At 42.4% G+C, this 24040-nt stretch overlaps 2 protein-coding genes across 5 annotated transcripts in view; one reads left to right on the top strand and one right to left on the bottom strand.

Annotated features, from left to right (window-relative positions):
• LOC145455144 (uncharacterized) overlaps nt 1-24040 on the top strand; it is a 77669-nt gene that overhangs the window by 50279 nt on the left and 3350 nt on the right. For 2 of the 4 annotated variants that reach the window (XM_080333102.1, XM_080333101.1), the window contains exons 18-40: nt 21-141; nt 422-532; nt 595-729; nt 8017-8207; nt 9495-9639; nt 10207-10341; nt 10509-10659; nt 11249-11399; nt 11469-11567; nt 12082-12159; nt 12747-12893; nt 12949-13047; nt 13407-13547; nt 13691-13822; nt 14403-14504; nt 15285-15371; nt 15429-15503; nt 16717-16859; nt 17436-17542; nt 18045-19113; nt 20070-20198; nt 21001-21084; nt 23488-23626. In XM_080333102.1, the coding sequence (XP_080189228.1) occupies nt 21-141; nt 422-532; nt 595-729; nt 8017-8207; nt 9495-9639; nt 10207-10341; nt 10509-10659; nt 11249-11399; nt 11469-11567; nt 12082-12159; nt 12747-12893; nt 12949-13047; nt 13407-13547; nt 13691-13822; nt 14403-14504; nt 15285-15371; nt 15429-15503; nt 16717-16859; nt 17436-17542; nt 18045-19113; nt 20070-20198; nt 21001-21084; nt 23488-23626 (3771 nt within the window). The remainder of the gene's footprint in view (nt 1-20; nt 142-421; nt 533-594; nt 730-8016; nt 8208-9494; nt 9640-10206; nt 10342-10508; nt 10660-11248; nt 11400-11468; nt 11568-12081; nt 12160-12746; nt 12894-12948; nt 13048-13406; nt 13548-13690; nt 13823-14402; nt 14505-15284; nt 15372-15428; nt 15504-16716; nt 16860-17435; nt 17543-18044; nt 19114-20069; nt 20199-21000; nt 21085-23487; nt 23627-24040) is intronic. The other 2 variants (XM_080333103.1, XM_080333104.1) reach the window with 2 other exon arrangements.
• LOC145455157 (alpha-L-fucosidase-like) lies at nt 3809-7055 on the bottom strand. Its single transcript, XM_080333120.1, has 6 exons — nt 6760-7055; nt 5996-6128; nt 5615-5825; nt 5096-5276; nt 4834-5034; nt 3809-4437 (listed from the first exon to the last, which is right to left on the bottom strand). Exons 1-6 carry the CDS (start codon nt 7003-7005, stop codon nt 4000-4002), a joined length of 1410 nt encoding a protein of 469 aa, XP_080189246.1. The 5' UTR covers nt 7006-7055; the 3' UTR covers nt 3809-3999.

The raw sequence follows: 24040 nt of genomic DNA, 5'->3' as shown, positions 1-24040 counted from the left end.
GGATTTCATGTGCTCTGTAGGCTGGAATGCCCGGATTTATTGCTTATCGACGGATGGATTGAGGCCATCGGAGAGCCTTTAACGTCCAGATGGGAGAAGTCCGATGACGGGAAACCTAATTACCCACCACCTAACATCATGGTATGTCTCCGAAGTATGAGTGTGTGTCTCTGTTGTAATGAGAGCTTATTTGAATTTGGCTTGTGTAGTTTTACCAAAGTCGATTCGATCTAAAAAGCTGCCGAATTTTCATGTGCGGTTTAATGAAATCGACTTATTGATGCTTACTGTTTCGTCATGAGGTCATCTACCATTTAGTGTATACTTCTTATTCAATTCCGGTAAATAGGAAAATATGCTTTCAGTTTAAATGCTACCCTTATTTTGCCGCAGCGTACTAATCAGTGCCACTTTTATGTAGACTCTGCTGGATACTTATTACCTGGATTGTGTCGACATCACGACAAAGCATTGTCTCGTTATGTATCTTCTCAACGATCTTGTCGCTATGCTCACTACTCTGCAAAGCGAGGTAAACATGTTGAACGATACACGGCAAGACATCGACATCATGCATGCATATTCTGTTTATAGGACAGTACGCCCGAAAAAACTCTTTGTCAGAATCGTTTGGAGAAGGTTATGGGCTATTTGCAAAGTTTCAATGTCCCTACTGGTCTCGTCAAGCTTACGCAAGGATTTTGGCTTTTGGATCACAAACATTTTGAGGTATGTTTTGGTGATTAACACCAGTCGAAGATGGAAGTCGTTTTTCTGCTTGAACGCTAGTCAGGGAGGTTGCTTATCGGCAATGTGTTACCTATTGTTGCATTACCTTCAATTACTCCAATACTCCTACTACTACAGCTTATTTTTCCAGATACTGCACTTATAATATACAATGCTAACATATTTACTCCCTAGTCAATACTAATTATGTGCCTCAATGTCCTCAATCATCATTTGTTGTATTTTTATTTTTATTTAAATATTTATATTGATTACAAAATTGGACAAGTCCTTTCAAGTACTCATTGTATTATGTTATATTGACTGTTCACGGTGTTATTTCAAAGTATACAATATGCAATAGATCCAACACTCATCATCACAGCTTCAGCTTAATCTCTCTCATAATTACTGTAGCTCAGGCGCGTAGCCAGGGGGGGATTTCGGGGGTCGAAACCCCCTCCTTTAGAAACGTGAAACCCCCTCCTTTAACGCGAAACCCCAACCTTTTCAAATGAGCGCTCTTACGCTAATACTCGATTGCAATTCAATAAGTCGTATTATCAGTATTGCGCGCGGCCAATTAACGAAAGGCGTGTTGCCAATTAGCGCACAATGTAACGCGACACGATCTCCCGCTGAGATAATTGCGAAATCAGGTCACTCATTGTCGCGCGTTCCGCAATCGTTGCTAGCCTGATTTACCGCGTCTCTCCAACAAGCCTAATTCCGCTGGCTTGAATAATCGCATCTGCAATAGGCCTTGTGCGCACGATATCGTCGCTGGCCTACACAATCACATCTGCATTGGCTTGGAGCGCACGATATCTTCGCTGGCCTACACAATCGCATCTGCAATAGGCCTAGCACTAAATATATCGCTAGTCTAACTACCGCGTCTTGGGCCTACCATGATTTCTCGATGGCTTGGATAAAATGCTATTAAGTATATGCTGATTAGCGATTGTGATTAAAGAGTGACATCTCGTAACCGAATGACATCGAATGTCCGCAATCATGCGCGACACGTCGTGCGTACATGCGTAATTGATTTGCACTAGTCTTGAATTATAGTCCAGTAGGCTTGAGTTATAAAAGAGGTAAGGTTTGAACCACCTGAAATCGGCGTCATTATAGCACATATTCCATAAAAACTCGTACATTTTGACATGCGCAAATCGTCGCCGAGGCTACGTAAGACGCACGACGCATTGATAAGCCGGCGTATTTAATTGTTGGACGCGTTGATAAGCGCGCATATTTAATTGTTGGACGCGTTGGTGAGCGCGCGTATTCAAATGTTCGACGCGTGCGTATTTCATTGTTCAGACAGACCAGGGAGTCGCTAATTAACAGCACTTCCGGACTCGTCGACAAGCTTATCATACGCCTATAATCGCCAACACGGGGATGCCGTATAACCAGGCCGTGTTATTTTTGGCATATGCCAAAACTGCCAAAAATAACTTATTTTTGGCATTTTTCGATTTTTATTTTTGGCAGTTTTGGCATCGTCCTCTAAATAGATGGTTTCAGCCTCGAATTAATCACAAAAACGCTTTATTTGGGCTAGTTTGTCAAAAGACACCACAAAATGTGCGGCATCCACGTATAATTAGTGCCAACGAACAATAAGAAGAAGAAAAAACCTAACAATTTCATAAGGTAATAATATCAAACAAAACCACAAAATGTGCAGTATCCACCGGAATCGGTGCCAATGAGCAAAAAAAAAAGAAAGAAAAGCCTAACAAACACGCTCAACAGCTGATTATTACAGCTGTTGAATAGACTTAAATCGTTTGCACTGTAACAGTGCTTCCAAACTCATGTCAGCTAAGTTTCTCCTAAATTCATTTCTCGCCCAGCGAATCTGATAAATATCGGCTTCAACAGTAGCCGCTGAGGGAAAGAATGTTGCCAGTCATCCACAAGAAGTTTTCAGAGCTTCAAAATCTTTGGAGGGCCGAACCGGCTTCCATGCATCATGAAAAGAGATCGCTACGCCAGTGCCATCGATCTCATCGCGGAAAGAATATTCTTCCCGATCCTTTTCCAGGAGTTTCCTGTGTTGTTTCTTAACACATTTTGTTTAGTAGCCCGACTATCATTTCTCCTTCAGTCTACCGATATATTTTCGGAGGACTTTTGTCACTTCAGGTGGCTTTAATATTACCAACTCGCATGGAAGAGTCCTGGGAAAGTTAGATTGTTTAAGAACATTGACGCAACAAGGCTGTCTGGCAAAACGAGACTATGCAGCTCAGAAATAGCCAGACAGTTTATTGCGTCACCATGTTCAACTCGATTGCGATGCAAAAATCGTGGTTGATTTTGGGGGTTCCAGTTCCATGAGCAGAATATAATTTATATTTTAATAATCAGTATTGCGGCAGCTTCTCGTTGATACCCGTTTCATCAAATTTAGCGCTCGACAAGCCGGTCAAAAGTGGTCGTAAAATTGCCTTTGGACAAATGGAAAGTATGACGTAAACCAAATGCAGTCAACCGTTCAATCTCGCTGTACCCACACCATTTAGGACGTCATGCTTTCACCCCTAATGGGTGGTCTGGACCCAGATTAAGAAACCTGCCTTTCACAAACGCTCTTCTCGCTTGTAAAACGGTCCTTTTAACACAACACCATGAACGAAATGCACTATTTGGCAGGCCGTGTTATTTTTGGCATATGCCAAAAATTGCTTATTTTTGGCATTTTCAAATTTTTATTTTTGGCAGTTTTGGCATCTGGCTCCTGAAATGCCAAAAATAACACGGCCTGCGTATAACTGTTATTTACGCATCGCATGTACTTAGCCCTAATGAATTGATGCTACATTACTAAATTCGAAAAAAAATCGAAACCCCCCCTTTTATTTCAAACCCCCCCCTTATTTTTCGGCTGGCTACGCGCCTGCTGTAGCTATATAATAATCATATCCATTGTATATAACAATTCTTTCATGAACTGCATTTCGCGTACTGCATCCAGTCGATAGTTTTGTGTCATGTAAAATTTGAATTCCGCATTTGAATCATTTTTCTCTCGCTAACTGCGATCTTGACTCAACAAAATCGATTTCAATATCATCAATTTATTGCATAGCCTATCAAAAAGGGTGACAATGGCATGACTGCAATGTTCATTCACAGCTTAGTCGCACGAGGCGTATATCAAAACTGCATCCGTATTGTTCAGCAATGGTTCGATTTAGTAGATTTCATTTCATTTTTGCATCGTTCGATAACTGAAATAGGTAACATTTGAAATCATTGAAATCCGTCCAGCTTCAAGGTCCAGGCCCATTCGCAAGGCATTTGCTTTGTGTTGAGACTGGGCAGCGTGACTCTGATCCCCGTCGGTTTTCCTGGCCCAAACGTCAAGCTTTGCTGCACTCCGAGCATGGTCACTTTCGAGGCCGAACTTGAAGGCGTCGGCGCTCCCAAAACCAAGACGTTGTCCGCGGGCCATTCCACAAATAGAGCGTAGACCGAGCCGTCTTTCGTAGTGTACCAAACGGACGGGTTGACCGTGTCGTTTTGCGCCTTGTCCCACGGTGCCGTGCCGTAGATCGCCTGTCCGTTTACTTTCATCCACGCGCCGGTTTGCTTGAGTCGTTCTTGGAAAATGCCCATGATTGTTCCGTCGTGACAAGGTCCCATGTTCATCAGCAGATTGCCCCCGTACGCGACGGTGCTTATCATGGTCTAAACGTAGTAATGGTTGGTTAGGAAGGCTGCAATTGCAATAATAATTTTAACAAATCGATCGGAGGACTAATGGGTCATAATGCTAGTATTTGATATCGCGATAGCCAGATTTTTTATATTTCAATTTGCGTGCGATGTGTTGTGAATGAAACGTGTAATATATGTATCATCTATTCTCAAAATGCCAAGACTTTCGATCCCTGTAATTGCCAAATGTCATGTGTGGTTCAGAGTATGTTAACCAATTTCTACTTACAGCTGACCAAATATCTATCAATGTAATGTGACTGTAACTTTCACAGCTGAACACATTAATTGTCGATGAATAGGCATTTTTGAGTCTTGTCTCTTTGTAAATCATGTTATTGAAAAATAACTTCTTTGTTCGCCAACCTGTAAGATCTCGTGCATTGTGAGGTAGTCAGCGATGACCGCCTCTCGTCTAAATCCCCATGAATACTTGTCGATGGTCATGCAGTTTTCCCATTTGTGATTCTGAACGGACGACGGGTGGTAGCGATCGGCGCAATTCCAGAAATCACCGTGCTTGCACGACGTGGTTAAGCTCCATCTGTCGTTCACTACGATGGTGTCCTGATTGTGAAAATTTCAAGATTTTGCGTTGTTGCCATCTCTGTGCACCGTAGAATCTAACCTTAACAGGACTGTCATTGTAGAGCCATGCGATGAACTCTGGCGCTTGCCAGTACGAATCAGGTCCGTTGGCGCCGTCCGACCATATGACATCTGGCTTGTAGTTGTTCACCAACTCGTAAAGCTCCGGCATTGTTTTGTCCACGACGAATTCTCTAGTCGTGAAGTTGTTGGTATCGTCTCTGAAATTGGAAATCGTCTGTGAGAATTGTTTGAAAATCAATTTGCTACTAGTTTGTATTTGAAGATACAGTACTGATATGCAATTGAATACTATGTTCATATTGAAATAGATTCAAATATTTTCGTCATGGGTAATTGTCAGAATTGAAAAGACACAATTCAATTCAATATCTCCTAGTTGTTGACTATACCATGAAAGTGTCAGCCAAATTCCAATATGAATATATTATCCAATTGTTTTCTATTTTATAGCGGTTAAACGAGTGTTATTCAGTGTCGCTTTACATTATAAAAATCAACTTAAGCCTCAACTACATGTCCGAATATGCATACTAACTTGAGGTATAGGGGGTTGAACCATTCAAAAAGCGAGTGGTATACACCAAAGTGAACGTCTGTCCTGTTTCGAATAGAATTGGCGAGCATGCCAACAAGATCTTTGTGTGGCCCCACATCGACTGCGTTCCAGTTCCATGAATGTTTCGAACCCCAGTTGGTGAAGCCTTCGTGATGCTTTGTGGTCAGGACAACGTACTTTGCTCCAGACTCTTAAATTCGTAATGTATGTTAGAAACCCATATTCTCATTAGGCTAATGCCAATAACAGTAGTGGTGTGGCCAGCTGTCAACCCAATGCTAGAAAATATTTTCTACAGTGGCAGATATTATTGCCCGTTTCCACTGTAGTGTAAGTATGTCAGTGCAGTGGTAAGCTTACCTTGTATCAAATCTGCCCAGTAATCTGGATCGTAAAGTTCGGCTTTGAACTGGGATGCGAAATCGCCATAAGTGAAATCCGGGGGATAGTTGTCTTTCATGTATTTCACCACCTTTGCGTTCGGATTTGGGCCCTGAACAGAATTGATTGTAAGGATAAGTAATGGAAATGTACGGTGCAGCCCGCAATATTATCCATCCCGGTTTGCTTGTTTCAGAGGTATGAAGTGAATCTGAAGGCTACTTTTTCTGTCATGACTGAATAGCTCGGTGTATCGGTGGTGAAATTAACATGAATTTTGCTTTTTGCTTCGTACCCTTTATCCGGTGTAAAAATCAATGAGGTGCAATTGTTTTTGTGTACCGGTATGTAGAATACACAAACACGTGGATTGGATTATTAAAAGCAGAATTATAGTACAGTGGATAATGAACAGGTACACTATTCCTCTACTTCTGTATGTCTATTATTTTCGCCCCTAAATTATTTCTTCTGTACATATTTGCCTGATAATCACATGGAAGATTTAACGATGTGCTCTTCCTGCCTGGCGCAGTTTGTTTATCTGCAATGTGTGATATATAACACCTTGTAACCTCTGTTCATGTGACTTTTAATTGTTACCTACGTTAGTGGCAGCAATATGCGAGGCATACATGTATTATCATTTGAGCTTTCAACATGTAATTTGGCAATATTTCAAGCCATATATATGCCTAAAAACTGCAGTGAACAATCTTCAAATTGAAATTGCCGTTCCTTACCTTCCAATAATTCCAGAACCATTCATCAACGTAACTTGGTACTGAGAAGACTCCCCAATGTATGAAAATACCAAATTTTGCTTCGTCATACCATTTCGGCAGCGGTCTGGTGTCCAGGGAGTCCCATGTGGGCTCGTACCTTTTCACTTGAGGATCCTTGTGCGCCTTTTCGAAATGGCGAAACTCTGTAGCCAGTGACACTATGCACAAGGCAATGAGCACACTCAATCTAAGCAATGTTATCATCTTGAAGTATCTAGCTGTTTGATGTTAATGCAGATTTATAAGCATAACACTTTCACATGCTATCATACTTCTCATTGCATTTGTTCTTGTAGTAACTGAATCAAATTATCTTAACAATCTGTTTCATTGCACTCATAGTAAGGCTATTTCCCTCTCTGCCTGCTACCATTGGTAATATGTCCTATGAGTCAAACTGTTTGCTCATAATAGCAAGCTGTGGAGAAGAAGAGAGATTGCTCTTGTGTTTCTCTCTTTTTTATGAGCAGTTTCTCAAGCATGACAGCACTATCCATTCACCACAGTAAACAATTGCTGCAGATGAAATGAACCAGTGTTTTTTGCAGCCAGTTCACACCTAATCCATCTGAATCGACTAGTTTCTGTTCTCCTGTCAGTAGAGTGAAGTCATCACAATATTTTGCTTATTTGCTGGCCATATTTTCTAGTTCTGTACCGATGTGAACTGTATATATTGAGTTCATTGTGAAGTCTTGAGTATTTGACTGAACTAATGAGTGATATGTATTAATAATTCCTATTCCCCGGAAAGAGCAAAGCTCATGTCATATGATGCCGTTCATTACATCACACGCGATTGAACTGCGATTTCACTATGTGCTTTCTTTATCACTGTCACGCTATCATTTTAGGAACAGCTTCAATAATGGCAAAAATCTGACTGGTTATACTTATACCTTATCATCTTGTACATTGACACACCTCCCATTGTGTGGGATCACACATTTAAAAGATTAGCCTACACTGATGGAAGGAAATAATTGAGGATATGAAATTGAGGATATGAATCACAATGAACTACACAGAAATGAAATGCTTCAATCTGTGTAAATATATGAATTTTAAGTCTGTTGGCATTTGCTGAAGTGCTAATCTAAAGGAATATATTCAAACTAGGAACACAAGTGTTCACTTTGTGCTACTGAAATGATGGAATTGCTGATATCAGACACATTCATATTCTCTGTTTTGTCATGATCCATATTTCTGCAGGAAGCATTGAACATTTTACTGGACCCGGGCACCAGCCAGGCGCGCGAAGCGTGGCAGCAACGGAGGATATTACGAGCTTTTCTGTATCAACACCATCCCGCGATGGCTTTGAAATATCTGTCGGTGTGCCAACCGAAATTGGAGATGGTCGAAGATGTGAAGATGCACATCACTATTTATATCACGAACAGGTAACTTTGTAACTGTGTAGAATTGTTGTCTGCGGCGAAGGCCAGTGATTAAATTTAAAGCTATTACCAAAGTGTGGCTGCTCATAATCATTATTGAACATATCCATTCAATGGATTATGTTCAATGATTGCGAATCGCGTTTAGTAGCCATGCTGATTGCTGATCATGACGCTTTCAATTAGGGATGGTGTGAACATGAGGTTCACGTTCGCGTTCTGTGTGTGAACCTCGGAAATTTAGAGGTTCGCGTTCACAACAGAACCTTGGTAGGTTCTGCACTGTGAACCTTTTTCATATATTGCAATTTTCACTTCATTATAATATCATTGGTTCAAATTTATTGCATTTCAACTGCGGGCCACTCCATGTATGGCGCTGGCAGCATTCAAAATCAACACTAAACGAGCATGCACCTTGACAATCTCGAATGTTTTACTTGCTTTGTTACAAAAGTTTGCTCGAATTATCCAGTTTTCCGTTTGTGGATATTTAGTGACTCTCTGCTGTGAGCTTGACCCGCAATCACACAACATCACAAGCGAAATACGTAGTCAGCGAAGGATGCTTATTCAACCAATCAATAAGGTTGATATCGTTTTCTGATGTAAAAATTCGAGAAGGCGTATGGGGTCACTCTGGACTTCATATCTTTACTGCATCATTAAAACCAAATCTGTGCGATTGAGGAGTTGGCTAGCCTACTGTTGTATAACTTCTTAATGTGGTAATATCGGTAGCAAATATAGAAACCCATTTTACACTCTGATCAATATCAATGTAGCAATACTCAGACACCGAATACATTGTCCGGTCTGGCCTAGACCGATAAGGGATAAGCGTATATTCCCTGGTAAGCCCTCGTCGAAATTGCTGGCAAAGCGACGAAAGATATTGATTTTATTGTAGTAGTATTATATCCTTTGATTGCCTCAGTTGATACATTTAGCGACGTTTAAAACGCCAATATGTACTTCAAAATTGTTGCATCATGTGGCCCAAGTCGTCGCTAGGTATCGTGTACATTAATAGAGGCTATCACTTCATTGAAAGATACGGTTGGAATTAGCAATATGACGTCACGTGACGTCATGAGGTTCACGTTCGTGTTCACACAGAACCTTTTAAAAAGGTTCGCGTTCACACGAACCTGAACCTTTCAGGGGTTCACACCATCCCTACTTTCAATATATAAATATATTTGTGAATTCAGGCTTGGTTGTTATATCGAGATTAATGTTTCAAGTTGTCTCCACCGCCATTATTATCTATTGTCAATTTCTTTCCAGGGATGTATTGAAGGCGTGGGATTTGGTTCAGCGCACATACACACAATATGGCGCTAACCACGTATTTTCGCATTTATTCACGTTGTCTCGGGAGCATTCTTTGCTCGACCAACTGTTGAAATTGCCTTTGACTGCAGAGGAAGAGGTACAGCGAATGAAGAATATTCCGTTTTGTTTCATACTTCAAAATTTCTGCGACAAACATGGAGTTAATTTACGTTCAATTGTTCATTGTGTTCCGTTCCAATGTAGCTGAAGCCATATTTTGACATTGTGATGATAGTCACCAGTCACAGGGCAAAAATTTCGGAGGGGTGGATGAAATTTTGCAACGGCAAACATCTTTAAACACTGAAGTGACGTCGTAATGCCTAATTAAAAAATTGGGGGCAATGACTTCGTTCACTCCCCTGTAAATGCCGATGAATCTGCGTACTCACTTAGTACTGCATAACTACAAAAATATTCATTAATAAAGCTGATTACGGTATCTGATTGTCTGATTATCTGATATAAAGCTGATTGAAATCTTGTTGGATATAATGGAGTGCTCATGGACTGGACATAGTTAGTATTGACATTGTCGGCTTGGCATAAGTTATGTTACACTCTTGTTAACATAGTGCATATTATGCATGTTGTTATTTATTGGCCCGTAATCAAATGCATTGTCTGCTCTCCTTCACCCTTGATATCTTCTTTCGTTTCACAGAGCATGGTTGTGAAATACATGCAACAGAGCGAGGAATCGGACGCTACACAGATTTTGGTGCTATTTTATTTGCAACGTAACAGGTATCTCGAGGCCATCAAACTCCACTCTCAAACAAAACATATCAGACTGATGGTAAGTGTTTGCCTTGCGTCTTCGTCTCGTGTGACAAGGCTGAATTCGAAGTTGTAGTACCAGTACCCAACATGAGCGAATATTCTTGCCAACTTATCCAATACCATCCGTGATGACTATAATTCATCAATTTAAAACGCACCTTCACATAATTTTGTTTCGCGCAGAGAGACCAAAGCGAAGAATCGCGCCGACTCAACGCGAGATTGGGGCATCTGATCCAAGCCTACACGAATGTCCTGCCAAAAGTCGAAAGAGACTTACTGTTACCGAACGGTCGCGGACTGTTTACGCAGCGGGCCCACGTTCGCAAGGAAGGCAAGTGACAATTAACTGTGGCCATTGGATTATAAACAGTGGTCGGATTCAAATGCAGTGTTGTAATGAATCGAGTCATGACTTGAGTCGAGTCAGACTCGAGTCACGATATTCTTGTGACTCAACTTGACTCGAGTGGTTTTCTCAAAATACGGAAATGACTCGACTAGACTCGAGTCATTGCGCAGACCCGAACCAAGTCATATGACTCGAGACTCAGGCGGCTAAGACCAACATTTCATTGTGATTTCGAAAAAATAGTGAAGTAACCATCCTATTGGGACTTTGTCTACTGGTAGTGGTACTTGAAAATGCGACGAGAAACTGTTAAAAGTGAGGAAATTAGTATATTATAAACGCGAGCCATTAGATATCCCCAAACAGAGTTATAAAAAGTGGATTTAACAAGACTTTAACTGGAAACTGAGCAGTCAACACAATGACTGGACTCGGACTCGAGTCATAATACCATGACTCGGACTCGAACCCCTGCTCGATGACTTGGACTCGGATTTGACTCGGTGGTGAATTTAAAATGGCATGAATAAGGCTAAGCCTCATTTCGATTTATCTACTTTCTCTTGTACAGTGCACAAGCTGCCGTCGCTTCCTGCCGTGTTGCGCCCGGCTTCGAATTTCGAGCTTCGGTCTAAATCAGATATTATCGCGCGCAGTATCGACAAAATGGAAGAGACCAGGAATTCAAAGAGAGAACCGACAATGACGCCTCTACGACGAAGGTGCCGACCTGTTAATTTGTGCCCTGCTGGCGGGCTGGTTTTCTATGCCGTACCGTTTCAATTTTGCAGGCCTTTCCCAAGGTCGAGTCAAGTCGAAGGGAACACGTCGGGATATCGCGCCAATGCGTTGCGGCGTAGTTCGATCGGTTTAACAGGGGTTATCGAAAGGTTTGTGCGGAGTGCGGCGATTTGTTTATGACTCTATGTCGATGTCCAACTCATTTACTAAACTTGTTCCGTCATATGATTATTTTTTGAACCAAACTTCATACATCCATCTTATTCTGTTGTATTGTATTCCATGAATCTGTATGCATCGCCAACCAAACTTCCCTACTTCCGTCTACGGCACTGTGTTATTTCATGTAATAGAAGAAGTCTTCGCACTGGTTTCGTTGTTAGTAATGAGAATTTTATTCTCAATTAAGTCACCATCAAGTGGTTTGGTGGAGCTGGTTCATCTGGCTATTGCTGTGTCAATGTTAGGAGTTATACTCTCCCGTTATTACCTAAATAATTTGTGGCCTTCTCCAATAATTTGTAAGTCCCACGGAATATGTGTCGCCAAAAGTCGCGTTATGACATCAAACTGACTGGATACCCAGTTTTCGTAGGACCCACTATCGGTCGGCATTCCTCACTTCATGCAGACCGCTGACTTAGACTGTGCTGTCAACTCTAGATCAAAACCGGAATTGTCGTCAAATGTGCCCGAGACGCCGAAAACGCCCAAGGAACCCGCGGTCAGAAGAGAAAGAAGGTAAAGACGCCTAGCCATCCTAATAGCCATGAAATTTAGCTGGGAATTCGGCATTGGAAATTTAATAACTAGAATTTTTACCATACTATTGAATAATATACGTATTCATATTGAAATAAACCCGAATGTTTTTGGGTGACACTCATGAGGGATAATCTCCAGCGACTAGGTACGGTAGAGAATTGAAAATAACATTGCGCAATGCACATCAACAACTGTATCATCCAATATGATGTAACCGGCATGGAAATTCGAATAAGGTAGGCAAATTGATGGCTTTTTAAGTCAATGCACCACTTTTAGATTGTACAAGAACTTCTTTTGTTGATGCAAACTAGGTTGGAGGATATTGATAAAACTTTGTAGGTATGAAAGAGTCACATTAATCGTGTATTCGTAAATCCAATAATGAAAGTTTCACTGAATATGACTGTGGATTGTGATATGTGGCACTTGGTGTGTATGTATTGATGTATTCGGGTTAAAGTAAGGTTATGGCCTGCCAAGTGTCTAATTCAATGTGTTGAATTCACCAATTGCCGAAATCGCTGGTGACCCTGCAAGCAACGGATCTGTTTTCAACGCAGGTTGTCGACCCTTTCCGCGGCCGCCGTGCTGCTACAGACGCCTCCGATAATTCGGCGGAAACCGTCTGTGCAGAACGAGTTCTCTGCGCCCACGCAGACCCCGCAGTCCATCTTGAAAGTCCGTCCAAAGTTACTGAAGAGAGACCGGTAACGAAAATTGCCTACGCGAGTCGGGGGGCCGCTAACTTGTACTTATTTGCAGGGAATGTACTCCGTCACCACCACTGTCTGGCCATGCACGGCAGGACGACAAGGTCTATGAATGTGATAACATTGACAGCGACGCTGGTGATAGTTACAAGTACGAATTTGTGCCGGTATTTGGATAGGAAGCGGAAATCGATATAAAATTGATATTGCAGAATAATTTTTATAGTGTGCGATTCTCAATTTTCTACAAATCATGTATAAGATCGCCTTTGGGATTTTGAGCATCGTCCCGAATCGACATAAATTCACGATAGCGATATTGAGGAAGACTTTTCATTGCGCGTGATTCTTAACTCTCTAGCAATCGTATGGAAATTCACATATCACATCTGGGATTTTAAACGCCGACAATCATGACTCAAATTCACGATTGCGATTTGATATCAACGGATATCGCGACTCGAATTTATTTAGTTTGTTCACTTTCATTCTAATGCGCTCCGTTTATAGAATAATATCGGACGTCGGCCTGGAATCTGCGGATGACACCATGCTCGGGTTGTCGTGGCAGCTCGGCCCGGGAAACAGGCTTCACAGCACCACGATAGAGTCCGAGTCGTTTTTCCGTTCTCTCGATACTAAGGATAGAAAGTAAGACGAGGGTATTCAGTGACTGTCAGGGCGAAGAAAAATTTTAGTCCTGTTATTGTGTTGAGATGTTTTCGGAAGAATCTATTGAGTTCAAGTATTCAGGTGTAGCTGTAGAGTTGTGCACTAGAGAAGAGTATTTTCAGAAATGAAGTGCCGTCGGTCAGCACGCCGCATTTCAAACGGATGAAGAGGGACCCGTTAATTGTCAATTTATTTGGAGACGGCAGCAGTGTCGAAGGCAGCGTTGCAGCGGAACCGTCCGTGATCAAGCCCAGGTAAAGGGGCTCTGGTACAGTTTTGTTCAGTCGTGCGCTGTCACTTCGGCGTATCTGCAAGGATGTACATTTCATGGGTGACGTCGCTCTACTCAAGCAGATATGCATGATGTAATGTTTGATATTTATTTTCCTTTACTATATTTACATGCTAGCTGAGTTTTTGACTACATGGCGGTAGATTGAGGATGGTTCCTTTTCATACGGGCTCGCCAATAACAGTATTGATGCAGTGATTTTAAGAGACTTTGGTCGTATGTCCCTGAATGAAAGTTAGTATTATAAGATCGAGTCTGGTAGTCTGTCGTTTATGCAAGCAAATCGTTGGTATGCCGGTATTGCATCTGTTTGCAGGTTATGGAGAGTGAAGTTCAGTGCTCTCAATAGGCTCAAACCCAATACGGTCTATCGAAATAAAGTTTTTATATTCTTTTCTCTATCGCACCTTGACAAAACGATGAAACTATAAAATTTGACCGATCTGTCCGTTATTTGCGCCATATACTGTGCCCCGGACAAAAAAACTTTAAAATCTGATTAGACAATTCTTCTATTGTCTATTGCATTCGATATCTTTCAGAGTTTACGTACCGGTGATCAAAACGCCGTACATTAAACGCTTAAAACGGGACCCTCTGATTTGCGACTTACTCGAAGATAGTGTCGAAGAAAGTTCCAGCGAGTAAGATAAGCGGCATGAGTCGTGACTAGCAGAGTCTGTGTTGTGTTTTTTCGTTTACGTAGATTTGTAGACTCTCGTGTTCTGTTTTCTGTTGCGCTGTCGTTACGACTAAGTAGTGCGGTTCAAGCCTCATTCCGGAAAAAGATCTAAAAAAATGTGGGCTATTGTCGTCAGCATTTCTGTAATATGAATATTTCACCATTTTTAACCTGCCTGAATCTAGATCAGTGGTTCCCAACGTGGGCGATATCGCCCACCAGGGGGCGATTTGGCGGTCTAGGGGGGCGAACATGACGAAGGGAGCGAAAATGGACAAAGGGGGCGAAAGTAGCGAAGGCGGCGATGACGCGTCAAAACAGCTGACCTTTTTTTTTAGTCAACCCACGGAGATTTAGTTACAAAATTGTCAAATTAGGCTTCGAGCGGTAAAGTTGAATTTTTTTTTTAGTCAACCCGCCGGTGATGACAGTTTGTATGCCCAATTTTCGGTACACAAAATTTGGGGGGCGATGATCGGTGTTGAGCTTGAAAAGGGGGCGATGGGTCGAAAAAGGTTGGGAACCACTGATCTAGATGGTATGTTCACTAATCGCATTGCCATAATTAATCGCCCTCGCCGAAGATTGGGTAGATGTAGCCACCTAACGCTAATATCAGGTTTCATATTTTTTCTTTCATAAACTTCTAACCAGCCGCTCTTTCCCCTTTTCCTGTTTTACTGAATAGATTTTTGCATTCTCGGTAAACTTGAGACATAAGTGCGAACCTAATTGGTTTCAGGCCTCGTCCTCCAATGATCAGCACCCCTACCATCGTGAAGACCAACTTGCGGAAATTTGAACTCGATCCGATTTGTGATGACGAGAGGTATGTTGCTACTTGCTATACAGCTTTGATTTGCTTCTGTTATGCCAACGTTTTCAGTGTGGACAACACCAGGAAAATCAGATTTGCCGGGTTGGACTCGAGCGCTAACGAATCGAACTTGAGCATCGTAGAGTAAGTTGATTTATATTTTCATTGGCGATTGTCAAGTTTTAAGCAATTTGAGCTTGTAAAGAATGTCACTGCGGGCTAAAAGATGTCAATGTTCACAGCATCATTAACATCAAGTACTGTAAACTATTTTCTGGTTTTAGGCCGACTTGAAATCATATCTACAGGAGTGTATACATACTAGGAATGATGTGAACCTCTGAAAGGTTCAGGTTCGTGTGAACGCGAACCTTTTTGAAAGGTTCTGTGTGAACGCGAACGTGAACCTCGTGACGTCATATTGCTAATTTCAACCCTATATTTCAATGAAGTGATAGCCTGTAGTAATGTACACAATACCTAGCGACGACTCGTGTCACATAATGCCACAATGCCGAAGTATATATTGACGTTTTAAACGTCGCTAAATGTATCAACTGAAGCAATCAAATGATATAATAATGCCATAAATTCAATAACTTTTGTCGCTTTGCCAACAATTTCGATGAGGACTTGCCAGGGAATACAAGGTTACGCCTTAACGGTCTTGGCCAGACCGGACAATATACACGGATTTTGAGCAGAGTGCAAAACAGGTTTCTATACTTGCTACCGATATTACCCCATTAAGAAGTTATACAGCAGTAGCCAACACCCTAATTGCACGGATTTGCTTATTATGATGCAGTAAACATATGAAGTCAAGATTGAGCCGTACGCCTTCTAGATTTTTACATCATAAAACAATATCAATCTCACTGATCGGTTGATTGAGCATCATTCGCTGACTACATGTAGTGTATTCACAAACGGAAAGCTGGATATTTCGAGCAAAATTTTGTAACAAGGCAAGTAAAATTTTTGAGATTGTCAAGGTGCATGCTCGAACTGCTCGTTTAGTGTTGATTGTTTTTGCTGCCAGTGCCATGCATAGAGTGATTCGCAGTTGAAATGCAATAAATGTGAACCAAAGATGTTATATTGAAGTTAAAATTGTAATGTAAGAAAAAGGTTCACAGTGCAGTGCTGTTGTGAACGCGTACCTAAAAATTTCCGAGGTTCACACAAAGAACACGAACGTGAACCTCACGTTCACACCATCCCTAATACATACATCCGAAATTCTTTGAAATGTAGTAAAAATCTTGAAATCACTTGGACAAGCTAGCTAATGTCCAGTTAATATAGAAAGCATGCTATCTGCAAAGTTTGTGGAGTCTAACGTGCGTCCCTTTAGACATGTTTCTACCGGGCAAGTCGAGGGCTCTACACTTGTAAGAATGAAGGCAGAGGAATCCGACGATATGGAAGTGGATGTGATGGGAGACGTGAGCAATGAGACGGGACAGCCGCATATGTCGCATGATCCCGAACTGCCAGGTAGATATTCGATAACGTTGACCAGCTGACTTGTAATCTCTGTATTTTCATGGCTTTTGAGCTCACATTGCGACTGGAGGGTTAGGATGCAGGCGGGTTACGACCACGTCGTAATTGACTTTTTAGACTACTACTTCTGCTTAACTGTTTTCAGCTTTATAGGTAAAACACTGGACCTAGAATACTTACTTTAACCTGCGTTGGGGATCACTACTTCCCACTTCTTCTACATCAGTTTAAATTTAGGACGTTGCTTCCACTTCTACTCGAGCACCTACAATGACTTCTTTAACCTACCTATGCCTGATGCAAATGTGCACCCAGTGGTCAGATGATTGATGAAGTTTTCTTTCTGGCAATTTGGTGTTATTCATGAAGATTAAATAATCGTAGCATCTTGATTACTGAACTTGAGCTATTCTATTAGATTATTTTATTCTATTACCTCCGCAAATGTGTTGCGGCTGACTATATAATAGGCTACCGAACAACCAAATAAGAATGCATGCTCTCGTGGGCGTGAAAGACGTAGTACCCGCTCTACACGCAGGTGCGCAACAATGATTTTTGTTTCAGAGAAAATTTTCGCCGCAAGCGATCAACGGGACGTGGCCGAAAACACAGATGTCGAGGACACATTCAATTCTTGTCGGTCGTTTCAGGAATCAATAGAGGCCCAACCGGTACGTTTGAGAATGCTGAATTCGACATGTTCTCCTCAATTCTATCGGTCAATATTTACTGCGCAGGCCCTCTCGATGCAGGTTCTCTGGGATGTGAGTGAACTTGTGAAAACATCTAATAGATTAGCATTTCGGACACATATCCGTCTGAAAATGTCTACTTTTACAACGGGCAGTAGGCTGAGACCGGTGCGATATTGAGAAGCTGTACTTTGTAGTTTCGGCATCCTCCTATCTTTGAATTACTTAGGATTTAGATTCCTAATTTTTTATTATGCATCGACCTTGTTTGCCAGATATTTTCGTGGCACCCATGAGTAGAGCAACTGGTCTGTAACATAAACTTGAACATGTCCAAGATATGGCGGAAATGAAAATCTTTCAAAAACTTGATTTTTTCGAGGTGTTCCAAATGGACATAAGGTGGCAGGCCTACTCTGATTCCACAGCGACAATATTTGCCATGAAGTCGGAGACGTAACTCAAAACTCCGTTTTTGCAGGAGCCAGACGCTGGGCGACCCGCTGAGACGACCGCGCAAGAATCGGACAATGATGAAGACAAGTCAAACGTTTGCAAATCAGACGATGTCGTCGCCAACGACGAGACGGCCGACGATTTGAAGTTATTTATCTCCCCCGAAAGCAGCGAGGTCGAAGAACCAGACGCTGAAATTTCGGTAGAAAATATTGAAAACGTTTCGGAAGACGATGTCATCGAAGTGCCTTCGTCTGACGAAGACGACGCGATCGTTGTGACGTCACAATATCACGTCGAACACGAGGAAGATATCGAACCCGGCCTCGATTTGGAAGCTCCGGACAGTTCAGCGTCCGACGTGGAATCCGCAGTGGTCCATTCGGTCGAGGCTGTTTTGAAGGAAGAATTGATCGCCGTCGAAGATGACGCGGACCGGGTCTCGGTCAGTGACCCAGACTGCGAGGCGGAGGTGGAGGACGTCTGTGAGGAATTTGTTTCGGAGGATACTGAAGATGAAAATTTGCATTTGTGCTTATCTGACGCGGATGAAGATTTGCCGTTTGAAGAATGTCCTGCGGCCGCCGATCGGATTTCGGCCGGCGATAGCCCTGACCCCGGTGTCATTGCGGAAGATATCATGTCCGAGATTGTGTCGCAGGTGGAGTCGCATCGCACCAGCGTGGAAATGCCTGGTGATTCTGAGATACTGGAGGAAAATACGGCGGATGACGCTAAAATCCCGATCGCTGATCCAGATGTAATGGCTGCTGATGACGTGAGGTCCGGCGCGAAAGATGTACACGCCGATTTAGCCTCACCCCAGGAGGAGATGGTCGCCAGTCCTGGAGATGGTGACGAAACCTTGCAGAAGAGTGAATCGGTGGGTTGTAAAGTGGAGATTTTAACGGACACGCCCGTCATGGTTACCCGTGACCCGCCGGGAATTGAGACGCCTTTGAACGTGGAGGTTCCAGAAACGACTGAGCAGTCTGAGGTGGCTTTGAGGAAACTCGAGGACACGGAAGAGGCTGCCAGTCTCGATGAGAATGCGGCCCGGGAAGTCGACGCGACCATGGAGTCGCCTTCCAAAGGTTTGTAACTTTAACGCTGGCAGATTACGATTAGGCGCCGAGCATTCGGGCGTCCCACACATGGTTGTAATCAAGTCACAAGTCAATCGTACTTTTGTAGTTTTGACTCGAGTCAAGTCCAAGTCGGTGAGTAGAGGGTCGAGTCCAAGTCATTGTGTTCAGTTTTGAGATCAACCCGGTTCAACCCACTTTATCAAACTCTGCTCAAGTGATATAGAATGGTTCGCATTCGTAATATAGGACTTTTCTTCAGCGCTTACAGTTTCTGGCCCTATTTTCCAAGTATCAGGACTGATAGACGAAATAACCATAACGTGGGGACGTCACTATTTTTCGGAGTTACAATGAAATGTCTGTCTTGGCCGTCCTGGTCTCGAGCCATATGACTTGGTTCGAGTCGTGCACAATGACTCGAGTACAAGTCGAGTCGATACACAAATTGACTCCAGTCTAATAGAGTCACCAAAAAACATGACTCGAGTCATTACAACCCTGATCGCACATTATGACTAATGCCATTTTTACACCTAACTGAGATAATTTCGTATCGATCGATCGCGACTTCACGGATATGTCATTTCCACTTTCATTTGGACACTGCAACTCGTCTGATCGAGGTTGCAAGGCTTCTGCGACTCGGAAAAACCATAATAACGTTGATATCACAATTATAATACTTGATTCGGATTCGCGCACTAAAATCATTGTGCCCAACCCTAATTACGACGGGTGGAAGGGAGCAGTAACGATTAGGCAGAGGTGGTCAATAAACGAGTCCTTCTATTTGCTCGAAGTACTCCAGTAGATTTTGCTTGCTTGTTCGAGAGGTGATTTTTGACTATTTCTACCTCTAATTACCAGTTTTCAGTGTCTTACCAAAACTAGGACTGGAATGCTTTCCCTACTTGGAAACGGCTGCTTTTACTTGCACGTAAATAGAAATTTTTTTTTTCCAGGAGTCGCTCCCAAAATTGAGGTTTCCGAGCCTCCCTCTGTGAGTCGAGTGCAGAACGAGCCGGTGTTTGTGTTGTCGCCGCCGACAACGCGGCAGCGCAGGAAGAACCGCGTGGACAGCTCGACGCAGTGTGAGTGTGCGGGCTCTGCCAAACTATTATATTGCAATAGTTATAGACAAGAGATGGAGAGAGAGAGAGTCTTCGTGTGTAACGCAGCGAAACAGTGCTCGACGATCTGAAATATGGATGGTCAAGGTTTTACGCCAGGCGCATATCATGCCGCAACCCTACCCGTTTAACCGCGCTTGGGATACACGCTGTTTTTTTCTCATGCTAGACTGGGTCCTTGGGATGACCAGTAGGAATAGAACTTGAGACGTGACCGGGGTTATATCCGACGAACCTGCGTTTCTCGCCGGTAACGATGTTATTTCTGTAAAAAACACGCATACTGCATGTGCCGTACGGTATTGTCTATAGACTGTCCTATTCTTATGTATCAAACGTTGTTAGACATGATCTATTTCTGTCCTAAAGTAATAGAATACGCTAGGTTCGGTTTTGACATAAATCTCCTGACTGGACATCTTCCGTTGAACGCGGTATCCAAACCACCTTGGCGCGTACGACATATATATTTCCTTCATAACGGCTGACAACTTTATAAAGTTCGATCTCTGCGTGACTGCTGGAGCTTGAAACACTTGTGGAAATTTCAATAGATTGCAGCTCCATTACGGTGGCATTCTGAAGAAAATGGATGCGGCCGAAAATTATTATTCGTTTGCCCTTTAATTTGAGACCACATCATTTTTAGAGTGCAGGCGCCCCTTTAAAACAGTTTATTGTGCTTGAGCCATTTGTTCACATAGATACTCATGCCTATCATGGTCAATCCTATCATTGGCGTCTCTCTCTTCGTTTGTCGCAGGCACGCCGAAACTCAAGGCCAGACGAGCAGCTGAGACGCGGACAAGACCGACCCGAGAATCGGCTTCGAAAAACGTCCCGCCAGGTAGGTTGTTTGAATGTTTGTCGGGTGTTTTTTCGACTGAATTTTTATATGCATCAGTGTCAGTTCATTAATATTTTCTTCAATGCAAAACGTCTCAAAACTGCGATACAATGAAAAGATAGGAAGGTGCCAAAGCGATTTGGGGTAGTCTTTGAGATCAGACACCCACCTTGACCTACCTAGGCATGTCCAAATAAATTGATTATTTTGACATTCGTTAGGGTAATAACTTTTGATATCAACAGTCGTATCACCATATATCATGCATCACCGGCAGGGGCGTAGCCAGCCGAGGATAAAGGGGGGTGTTCTAAAGTAGAGGGGGGTGTTTCGTCAACAAAGGATGTTCTGAATTCTACCCGATTTATCGGGCTAATTGTATGCACAGATGCTTCTACTACAAGAATAGGATAATCTCGCCCGTGTTAACAACTCCATACGCTTATACATAGCCCTGTTATATTAAAATATAACGCCGATGTCGTACGCTACGATCGATAGCAGCCACAGTACGCCTCTTCGTAGGCGCGCCTCTAATTACTAAGAGCGAGTTACGAAATCGACAACACGCGCGCGCAGATCATATTTCAATCAACGCAGCACCGGGAGATCTTATGATTTCGCATTCAGATAAGTAGCGGACTCGACTTGACACGTACCATAACCAGATTCACGAATGTTAATATATGCAATGCAGTCGGAATCTGTTACATCGTGATGACTTGTGACATGATTCAGTTCAGTTTGATGTAACGTCTGTCCGACGTTCCGTTCTTTTTTGTTTCGGCCCGTAACTCATCCACATAACGCAGTTGTATTACTACGATATAGCATCACAACTGGTAAGCCGACATAGCAGCCGAACCAGACATAACTTGCCCGCAATTACTAAAAGTGAGCAGTGTGATCAAGTTGCAGTACAGCCAGAGATATTGCCGTTTCGCGCTCACATAAGAACGCGACCTCGAGTCGGATATCATAACAGATTAAAAAAATGATAATGTAGAAAGCGGAATCTCTTATTTATTGATGAAATTGGCGATGAATTAGTTCGGTTGTTGGAGAAACGACTGCCCGTCTTGCTAATCGTTGCTTAGCCTCTAACACATCTCCTGATTGTCATTGGTTTAATATCCGCGCAATCACACCTTCACCTTAGCTATGAATTGTTCACAGATCGTTTCTGCGGATCCGGATTGATTCAAATTATGCACCACGAGTTTAGATTCAACATAATATCGTTCGCTAAATTGATGTAGCATTTTTCTATGTTAGTATTGTAAAGAGTAAAAACCAATGTGTGCGGAAGTGCTATGCAATCGTTGATATCAGTAGTCCGTCTCAGGCCCAGGCTTAGGCTCAGGCTCGTAATCGAAAAACCATTCCTTAATTGGATTACGATGCATAAGAGACAAATGCGGATTATCCAGGACTATATATCGTCACGTTATTACCACATTACATCGGACACTTACAGTAATACATAGCTAATCGCTGAAATATCTAGTTTTTTGCGCCTCCGATGCCTCTATGATTATGATTATTTTTATTCTTGGCTGAATGTGTGAAAGCAGGACAAGAGATACCATAGCACTAAAAGGCGGGCAGTCGTTACTCACATAACCGAGTTATCAAATTCATTCATGTATCAAACAGATTCCGCATTCGGCATTTGATTAAAACATGGCAAGATAGCAAGCCGAGTCGCCAATTTATTTATAGCGAAATAGCGAGATCTCCCGCTGTGCTGTAATTGTAACATGACACCTGAAGCACTCTCGTTATCACAGACGAGAGAAGAATCGGAGAAAAAGGGCACATTGGCATCGATCGTTCAGTGAAAACACTCGCCGTGCATCAATTACGAATGCGTGATTATGGCATGAAATAATACCTCTAGATTTGGGATTAAAAAAGGGGGGATATTCTAGTTTGGAAAGGGGGGTGTTTGGACACCCAAAACACCCCCCCTGGCTACGCCCCTGATCACCGGTATGAAAATTTGATTAATCCAACGGAACGGATTGCTCAAGTTCTATATCGAATTTTTAGATCCTAGACCAACTTTACCTTTATGCCTCGATTGTCTGAAGTTTTATGTTAGACATGTTATATTTGGTGACACGACTGTTGTCTTTTGAATTGTCTACTAGTTGCTGATGATTACCTCTGACGAGTCTCAGCCGAAAATAAAATATAAAATATATAATATAAAATAAAATAAAATATCAATATGAATATAGTATTTAATAGTATGTTGCAGTTCTGTACCTCCAAAGAGTATCTTCACTTACAAAATTGTAGCGAATTGATTTTTGAAATGAATTCAATGTTCAATTGCCTACCAGTATTTAAGATTTGTGCCTCCAAAAGTATCTTGGTAACACTACTTTGTTATTCCAGCGACACCGGGACCGGCATTCGTTTTCTCGCCGCCAGTGACAAGAACGAGGTCGGCAAGGAAAAATAAAGGAACGGTCGAAGACTCGTCTGCTAAAAGCACGCATTTGCTGGTGCCCGGGGCCGCCAACAGCAGATCGAGGTTAGTGCAAATGCCACCGTGCCAGAGCTGCTGGTTAGCAACAATGTACTCATGCTTTCAAGTACTAATTTTCCTACTTATTATTTGACAACTTAGACTTTTACTTCACAGTTTATGGGCAAACCACGCTTTGGCTTTTGTAATGTGGAAAGTAGGTTTATGATATGTTTCCATCGGCTGTACGAGCAAAATTGTCATGGCCACAGGGCTAAAGAGCTCGTTTATCACGGTGAACTGAATGTATATTCGAAAATTGCACCTGTTTATAGTGTCATTGATAATTTTGTGTTCGTCGCGATGGTGCGCCCACCTCAAATTAACTTTTTAAAGTCTGCGACCCATTGTCCAAATCGAATTTCTAAAACTGACCTCGGTACGTTTCAGATCTTCATTTTCAACTTCCATTTAAAGTAA

This window comes from Botryllus schlosseri, chromosome 14 (genome assembly GCF_051294905.1).
Source record: "Botryllus schlosseri isolate E-star chromosome 14, Bs_hap1, whole genome shotgun sequence".
Classification (NCBI taxonomy): domain Eukaryota; kingdom Metazoa; phylum Chordata; class Ascidiacea; order Stolidobranchia; family Styelidae; genus Botryllus; species Botryllus schlosseri.
This window is presented reverse-complemented; position numbering and strand designations above follow the sequence as displayed.